Genomic DNA, 9,647 nt, shown 5'->3' with positions numbered 1-9,647 from the left:
AATTAGCGCTGCTTGGCAAGTTCAATCGGTAATCTGGTTTTCAAGAAATCTCAATTATTTTATTACTATACTTGAAGCAAGACCAACAAAACTCTTCTTGCAGAAGTACTAGGGTTGTTACTTCATAATGCTTAGCAAGAACACAGAGAGAAAACATTCACCAAACTCCCAAAATTCCATAGTGAGGTGAGTTGATTCCATACATCTTCCAGCTCCTGTGTTAGCGAGTAAACCTCAATGCTTGCAAGTGTAAGCTATTCGTGCATACTCACACACACACTATATATATATATATATATATATATATATATAATTTTTATTTTTTTGTGGATGAGAAAACCAATTCAGTTAACATCTGAAATAAGATGGCTCCAATTAACTTTTCTGCCAAGTCCAAGAGGGGAACTGAGAGAGACACTTAATTTCTTACTCTTTTTTCGAAAAGGCTTAGAATGCTGGGGATTTTGGCAATAAAACAAAGAAAGAATTCAGCATATACCCAATGAATAACATTCCAAGACTCCTATCTAAGGCATAAATATCGGGGATTCCATCACACTATACGATCATACATTGCTTAGCCCACTACTATGTCAAAATACCCCAAGTTTGGCAAGTCCTATCTAATTTTTCATGGCTATATTGCTTACCAAGGAGCTGAATCAGTGGGACTGCACTGGATTTTAACCCAAAGAAGATTCTCAAGCAATTTAAAGCCTTCTCGGGACTTCATTAATGAGGCACCTGTGTGCTGGTGGGGCTGCTCAACCCTAAGGTTTAAGTAGACTTGTAGATTTGGATTCTTACAAATGTTATTCTTAACAATTTTTGCCTCTCAGTAAAGCAAATCTTCCTTGGCGTAAGTAAAACTTTCTTACATTAAATACAAGTAAACATTTCTGGGGTTCAATAAGCTACTGGAACTGTACATTAGTCTGCGCTAATGCTGTGATGGCATCACAAGATCCTCCAAATAACGACTTGCTAGATGCCCCCAAATATGATATAATCCTAAACCTAACAAGGAGTAACTGTCACCCGCTCCCGCAAATCCGCTGTCCCCCTTTCATCCTGTGTCCGTCCGGCTGCCAGTTCGCCGCTACACTTACCTCGTGGCGAGGTCAGGAGTGTCGGCTGGGTGCTCGGCATGGTGGTCGTGCTCCCTCTGCTGGACACGCGCGCTACTGCCGCTAGTTTTAGCAGCAGCTGCCGCGTTCTGGCAGGTAGGGGGCGCGTGTGACGTCAGCATTGGGGGCGTGGTGGCTACCGGCGCCAAATTAAAAAATCCGGAAGCCCTGTTACCTGTACCCTGGTGTGGTCTTTTGCTGTTTACCTGTTCAGTAGCGTTCTATGGTGAATCTAACCTTGGCTTGTCCTGACTACCCTCTGATCTGTGATTTGGCTGTTTGTTCCTCCACGTGTATGACCTGGATTGTCTGACTACCCACTTTGGATTTGCTGTCCGCCATTCCCTGCACTTTTGTATCGCCTCATTTAGCGAATTGTTCCCTGACCATTTATCTCCGCTTTCCCTATTTTGTATGGATCTCTCCCGCTATACCCAGAGACTATCTACCTCTCCATATCTACCTACTCCGGGGCCTCCTCACTGTTGGGATCATCGAATACCTGGGGGTTGCTTCTCAGTGCACTCCTCCAGGAAAAGAACTTCCGCGGTGAGTGCTCTGGTTTATGGTAGACGTGACAGTAACATGTAATATGTATGAAAAATCATTAAGGCCGCCACACTTACCTGTGACAAGTCATCATGGCTTCATCCCATCCTTTAACCTCTGTGGTCAAGACAGGGTTCTATTATATTTTAGGGCAAATAAGTGAGGTTTTCTTTACAAGCCACTGTTTATTATTTATGGGGAATCTTGTGCTACTGCCACAGCAATAGTGCAGACTCAAATTTCAAAACTAGTTGCTTGAGGTCCACAGAATCCCTGGGAAATTTATTTTTATTTAATGTAAGAAAGATCTACTTTAATGAGAGGGTGGTGGAATAAGCATATGGCTCCTGGATGGTGCTGGTCATGTTGCACTGTTTGGAAAAAAAATTAAAAAGTAGAAACATTTAAAAAAAAAAAGCTTTGGAAAATCTTTCTGTCCACCAACCAGAAAGTATTTGGATCCCTTTAATCACCTCCAAATCATAAAAGACCGATACATGTTGCTGTAGTTAGATGCTGCTGCTGAATATACCTTTTTCAGCAGTTGCCCCTATCCTTTAGACAAATTCAGTTTTCTTTTTTTGGTCACACCAGTAGGAAAATGGCTGCATAAAAAGAAGCAAGACGACTCTATGCTATGATGTTTTTAAAAACACGTGTTTGTGTGATAGTTTTGGAAATTAAGCTTACCAAATTTGAAAAAAAATCCTGCTTGAGAAAACGTTAGCTCTTAGATTAAGATATCAACCAATGCAAAGTTCCTGTCTATTGGGCAATTATTTTGCTTGCTATGGCGAGAACATCACACTTAAACCTTTGTGCAGATTCACTTTCCCTACATCCAATGTGTATATTTCTGGAAAGTTTGCAGGGCAGGAAATTTGTTATATTCTGGTTTTAAGAGTGCAATTAATCAGGTAATGGTATATACGTAAAAGTAATTATGCTGTGTTTCAAATATTTTATTCAGACATTGTCACCTTTGACTTCATTAGTTTTTCCTTAGTTAGAAGCCAGGCAAAAAATTAACACTTATAACAAGATGCCGAGTCATTCTTGTGTTTCTTACAGCCCACAAAGAATTAGAAAGATGTTTGCAGCGTCACTGTGAGGGTATATCTACTCATTAAAGGGTTATATTAAAGTGTACGTCACCTTAGACATTGTAGTTAATTTCTTCAGTATTCGCAATCATTTTTAAGGATCTGCAGTTGTGACTTCATCCTCTTGGTACTTATCTCACCCATGGCTATAGGAGATGTATTGGACAAGGATAGCTTCTTCTCTCCCTTTCAGACCATTCTGGTGGCCCTTCTCTCAGCTCCACTAACTCTTGTTGCCACACACAACCTCATGCAAATATTCACAGCCGCAGTGCCACCACATCACTGCCACTCCAACTTCACACTGGACCCAAAGCACCTACCAGCAGATCCTTGCACTCGGTATGTCTCACCTCTGATGAATGAGACAAAAGCCTGCAGTGAGGAAGATGGCTGGGATTATAACCGGAGTGTTCACACTTCCACTATTATTAGTGAGGTAAGTTTAATGTGATCAAGATAGTTATCCCAGGACTTCTCATTTAGTGCACCCACACACATTATATATTGTTTTTTGGGGGGTTTTTTTCAGGACAAGCAGGTCTTTCTTTAGATACCATTATTTCTACCATATAATCTTATTAACTACAAAAATTTTATAAAAATATTTTGTAAAAAGGGACTTTTTCTGACTTTTATTTGAAAAATCTTTTACTCGTCTACAAAAGCTAATGAAAAAAACTGTTAAATAGATTCTAATACCATATTGCTACTTGTACTTATTACCTTATAATGTGCAAAAAAAATAGTTTTGCTATTTCAAAACTATTTTTTTAAAATATGGTCATAATGCGGCTGCCCCCTTGTCCTATTTGGGACACCTTTGAAACCTGGCACTTCAATTCACTCCATTAGACCATATGTTTGAAAACTAGACACTCCAGGGTATTTGAAATACTAATATTATAACTCTTTCAATGCACCAATTCTACCACCAGCCTTTGTCAAACTTTATGGTAGTAATTTTTTTCACACACATTGTGCTTCAGGTATGAATTTACAACTCCTCATATATGCCACTGTCAAACACCTCAATATGTGTTCAGCAACATCTCCTGAGTACAGTGATACCACCCATGCATGGGTTAGTCAGGTTATTTGGGAGGTAAAAGGCCACCTTTTGGAGGTGTGCATTTTATGGAATTTCAGGATCTTATCAGTCCGTGCAGTCCTATTTTTGGGACATCCTTGACATCCTTGAACTCCAATTTCATTTACCCCATCAAAAAAACATTAAAAAAACTAGACACCCCATGGGCATTTAAAATGCCATTATTTTAACTCTTTCCATACGAACTGGGTGGTTCCCTGGGTGGCTCCTTTTTTATTTTATTTTTTTTACTAATAACATTGTGATTAGTGAGCTGGGCTCCATTGACTTGCATGGTTGAATGCAGCACCTGCAGATAGACCCTCTGTAAACTTGTTAGCTTTTCAGTTGGGGCCACCTTATGAGTTGCAGCAATGTCACTCACTGATAGCGCATGTGGTTGCTCTTTGGAGCAATCACAAGGTGATCAGGGCAGGGGGGGGTGTGTTGCTAAATGTCCTGATATCTAGGTATGTCCGCAACAACGGAAGAGAACGGAAGAGAATGCTGATCGCTTTCAAGCTGGCCATCATCTTTGTTGATCGGTTTGACTGCGGCCAATTTTTCTGTGAGGGGGCTTTCCTCAGGGCTAGCCTCACTTGTTAGGCTTCCGTGGATGTTGCAAAGCTGCCAACTGCGGTGATTGTAGCCATTTAAAATCAGCCCGTACATGTACAGGTTTTGTCGTGAAGTGGTTAAACAGGACAAACACTAGAAGGTACACATCCCCTTTCTCAAGCAGTGAAGTGTTCAACTTTGGTATGCTAGACCTAGCTATTATTTTAATAATGGCCACAGATATCAAACCATATCTACAAACTTACAATCATGTGAAAAAGAAAGTACACCCTCTTTTAATTAATAATTATGGTTTTATATATCAAAAGATAATAACAATCCTCTGTCCTTTAGCAGGTTTATAAATTAAACCTCAGATGAACAACCACACATGACATATTACACCATGTCATGATTTATTCAACAACATTAAAGTCAAAATGGAGAAGCCATGTGTGAAAAAACTAAGTACACCTTATGATTCAATAGCTTGTAGAACCACCTTTACAGCAATAACTCAAAATAATTGTTTTGTGTATGACTGTATCAGTCTCTCAATCCTGTGTGGAGGAATTTTGGCCCACTCTTCTTTACAATGTTGCTTTATTTGTTTTTTAGGTTTGCAGCCCTTTTGCATGTCCCATTTTGGACATGAAAAAACTGCAATACCGCACTTTTACTGCAGTATTACTTCACATTTACTGCACTTTTACTGCATTTGTACTTCACTGTACTGCAGTTGTACTGCAGTTATTTTTGTACGGAAGTACAAATGCAATAAAGCTACAGTACTTTGAAGTACAACTGTAGGTTTGCAGTATAAAAAAAAAGTGCAGTAAATGTGCAGTAATACTGCAGTAAAAGTGCAGTATTGCAGTTTTTTCATGTCCAAAAAACTGCAGTATTACTTCAGAAAAAACTGCAGTAATTTTTCGTAAGGGAGGCATTTGTTTATGCACAGCACCAGGGCCGGCCCGACAATGGAGCCGAGTGGGGCAACCGCTCCAGGTGGCCCCAAGCCCCTTTTTTTTTTTTTTTTTTTTTTTTTTTTTTTTTTTTAAAGCGAAAGAGAGAGAGAGAGAGGGGCGCCGAGTGGTTTTCGCTTACCAAGCTGTCAGTACCCGCTCGGCGCCCCTCTCTCTCTCCTCTGCGGCGAGTCTTCCTGTTCGGTCTCCGGGCCGGCTTGTAATGCTGAGTTCCGGAAGATTTCCGGCGCTCAGCATTACAAGCCGGCACCGAGACCGAACAGGGAGACTCGCCGCAGGACTGCTGAAAAGTAAGTACAAGGGGGGGCGGCCGGGGGGGGAGGAAGGGTAGATAAGGGAGGGGGCGGCATTTTAAAATTCGCCCCAGGCGGCATTTTGCCTTGGGCCGGCCCTGCACAGCACTCTTAAGGTCCCGCCACAGCATTTCAATCAGGTTGAGGATTGGACTTTGACTGGGCCATTGGAACACCTTGATCCTTTTTTTTTTTCATTCATTCTGTTGTAGATGTGCTGATGTGCCTGGGATCATTGTCCTGTCGCATGACCCAATTTCAGCCAATATTTATGACAGCCTCACATTTGACTCTACAATACTTTGGTGTACAGACAAGTTAATGGTCAACTCAATGACTGCAAAGTTCTTAATTCCTGTAGCTGCACAGTCTGGCTTGGGGTGAAGTTTCTGGGATGTCCACTTCTGGGAAGATTGACAACTGTCTTGAATGTTTTCCACTTTTGAATAATCTTTCTTACTGTAGAATGATGGATTTTAAATTGTTTGGAAATGGCCATATAACCCCTCCCAGATTGATGGGCAGCAACAATTGATTCTCTGAGATCATTGTTGATGTCTTTTTTTTCTTGGCATTGGGTTAACACAAACTTGAATTCTCCAATCAACAAGCTGCTAAAACCTATTAATTAACCAAGGTCATTTGACTGGCAACACCTGTCTGCTGCTTAGTATCTTAATTTATATAGAAGCAGTAAGGGCAGTAAGCAGTAGTTTTTGACATATGCCTTCTTTATTTTGGCTTTATTTTTGTTGAATAAATCATAACACAGGTGAGAGTCTATGCTGTACATAGATAGCATGATCTCCCATTCAGCGACAGGGAGGCTTCTAAGGAACTAACTGTATGTCTATGAGACATTAAGGGGTTAAAGTCCACTATTTTTATGATGGCATGATATGTCATGAAAGGCAAAATGTGTTTAATTTTTCTACTGTTTTTTCTACTGTTTATTATACAATGTTTACAACACTGACTCTCTCATGCTATCACACAGTGGGATTTGATATGTGACCGGGAACCTCTGAAAGAAGTGGCTCAGTCTGTCTACATGGCAGGGGTTCTGGTGGGCGCAATAGTGTATGGAACTCTTGCAGACAGGTGATATGCTTCTTATCATTGCACAATGCAGCTATTCAGCCTCAGGATCCACTTTTCTTTTCTGTATGTATCTTTGTCAATCACTGTACATCATTAAGAATATTTCCTCTGTTACCATTATGTTCTATTAACTGCAGAATATATCATTGTTTTTTATTAGGTTAAATAATAATAATAAATACTCATAAACATCATACTGCATATAATTTTCACATTTATTCTTTTGTATAAGCTTTGGCTCAAGAAACCAAGTAGCCATGTAAATCCCTAGACATTTGCATAAAATAAAGATATGGCAGGCTATACTCATATTCAAACTTATACTCACGTGACACAAATTCATACATTTACTGATGTATTCATTTATTTAAATGTCTCTCACAATCACAGTAAAGGGTCACTGATCCATTGTGTACAGTATAGTACTGCATGGCTTATAACATCATAGGAAAACTTGCAATTGATCTTTGAGGTCATTGCCACAGCTAAAGCACACTAGATCCAATTTGGTACAAGCAAGCAGTAATAATATATTAATGCTGCGTATAAACTGATTAGTAGATACACTTGTAAGAAAATAACAGTTACATTTATGTGACAAATACTGGGATGAAAGTGGAAATCTATGATTGGATAGGAAGCCTTCTCTATGGAAGTGACTGTGAATGTGGTGGAGTAATAAATAAGTCTATGTAACTCCTAATTTAGTCTCAGCAGCATATCTTTCTTACAAAAAAATTTACTTTAAAAGAAGTTTATACCGTATTGGCCCGAATATAGGCCTCACCCAATTATAGGCCGCACCCTTATAGTTTGGTGCTATTTTAAAGAAAAAATACACATTAGTGGAATGATATTCTATCTAATGAACAGGGATACATGTATTTTAACATTTTTTGTATCTATTATGCAGTAAGTCCTGTTTTTGACAGTATATACAAACAGAAATTTGGAAAACCAATGAAAACCAATTCCCCCTTAATTCATAATGCGCCTTACTTAAAGATATGCCACTCTGCTGCCCAGATATGCCACTCTACCTGCCTGAGATGCCACTCTGCCTGCCTGAGATGCCACTCTGCCCACCTGAAATGATTTATGCCCCCCAAATATGCCACTAAGCCTCCACCCCCCAGACTTTCCAATGCATCCCAAGACTTGTACCCAGACTCCCTGGTGTCTTGTGGGGGCAGCAGGTGGATGGCTGCGCAATGTGCGTAGACAACCTCTGCTGCTGCCCACAACTTCCGCCAGCAGAAGTGCTGGCAGCAGCAAAGGTTGTCTCAGCGCATCGCGCAGACGTTCACTGGCTGCCAGAGAGGAGGATCACTTGCAGCACTGCAGGAGACCTGTATCCTCCTCTCTGGCAGACGGTGGACATCTGCACGATGTGCTCAGACAACCTTCGCTGCTGTTTGCCGGAACTTCCGCTGGGGCTTCTATGATCGAAGGCTGGTTATGTCACGCGGGCTCTCCGTTCTAGAAGCCCTGGCGGAAGTGCCGGCTGCAGCGGAGGTTCTCTGCGTGCATCGCGCAGATGTCCACCGGCTGCCAGAGAGGAGGATCCAGGTCCCCTGCAGAGCTGCTAATCCTAACCCTGCTGCTTGCTAAATGAAAAATTAAAAAAACACCTGCCCGGCATCCGGACATCAGGCGATACAAACTGTGCATCCCTGCGCTAAACCCTGATTATAGGCCCCGTCCCACTTTTAGTGCAGCCTATTATCAAGCCAATATGGTAGTTATAGGGACTTTGTTTTATCATGACAAAGACCTAAAGCAGATTTTTCAGTCCTGTTGTATTGGTCTTCAGAAGTTGAAGAAAAGTGAAAAGAAAACAAAATCCCCAAACACCTTAAACTACAAATAAATCACTGTGGAACAATTTTTTTTTAAAATCTATTTTAATGTAGTTTTTTTTTTTTATAGAGGCTGCAGTATAGAATCTGTGACCACATATAAGATAAGCCAATAAACTGAATTGTAAGAAATCTTGCCATCCTCATTTCGTCTGCTTATCTCACCACCACAATGCACCTCTCCTCTGCTTTCATGTGCAGACCTTCTGCAGATTACCAGCATGGAATCACTTTTTGTCTGACCTATAAGTTTTAACAATTATGTTTTCCATATGTGCATTTAATAACAATATAATCTCCTAAAAGGTGAGTTAGGCCTCATACCGTATATATATATATACGGTACTTAACCTTAATCTAACCAAGGCTGGCATTGCAGCAATAGTTCTATAGTGTCTCATAGTTAGCTGCAAGCCCCTTAGGCAGATGGATATATATATTTATATAGATAGATATAGATATATATACTTATACTTATACTGTATATGTTAGATATGTAGCACATTAATGTCAATTATTATTAAACAGTATGTAATATGGATGATCAAGCTTTACATGCTTCTCATTATTCAATGTTTCAGGTTCGGACGAAGGGCAGTACTCCTGTGCTGTACACTCCAGATTGCAGCAATGGGAACAGGAGCTTCCCTCTCTCCAAATTTCATTAGCTATTGCTTCTTCCGTTTCCTGACTGGAATGGGGATCTGTGGTTTTCTTATTAATGACCTTGGCCTCAGTGAGTCTCTTTTATATTGAGTGTGAAATGAAATTAACTGCTTTGTGCCTAAACATGTTAAATGTAATGTTTAATATCTGTATAGAACACCTTGGGTGGGAACAGTGCCAAGTTAACTAGGTCAAGCATGAAAGCATGAAAATCCCTTGTGGACACAATATGCCCCAGGTCTAATTGGTTAAAGCAAATCATTTGGGTGTTATATGGTTGGCACCAAAGGGTGCCACTTGAGAGGAAAGAAAAGA

General features: G+C 40.3%; 1 protein-coding gene across 1 annotated transcript in view; it reads left to right on the top strand.

Annotated features, from left to right (window-relative positions):
- The first annotated feature begins 2,921 nt into the window (after positions 1–2,921).
- Positions 2,922–9,647, top strand: part of LOC149281758 (organic anion transporter 3-like) — a 28,682-nt gene continuing 21,956 nt past the window's right edge. Inside the window, exons 1-3 of the mRNA XM_089499054.1 lie at positions 2,922–3,218; positions 6,704–6,807; positions 9,248–9,402. Of these exons, the coding sequence (XP_089355180.1) occupies positions 2,922–3,218; positions 6,704–6,807; positions 9,248–9,402 (556 nt within the window). The remainder of the gene's footprint in view (positions 3,219–6,703; positions 6,808–9,247; positions 9,403–9,647) is intronic.

The sequence above is a fragment of the Sceloporus occidentalis genome, unplaced genomic scaffold (assembly GCF_023333645.1).
Source record: "Sceloporus occidentalis isolate IW3139 unplaced genomic scaffold, rSceOcc1.0.p SCAF_128, whole genome shotgun sequence".
In the NCBI taxonomy this organism is placed as follows: domain Eukaryota; kingdom Metazoa; phylum Chordata; class Lepidosauria; order Squamata; family Phrynosomatidae; genus Sceloporus; species Sceloporus occidentalis.
This window is presented reverse-complemented; position numbering and strand designations above follow the sequence as displayed.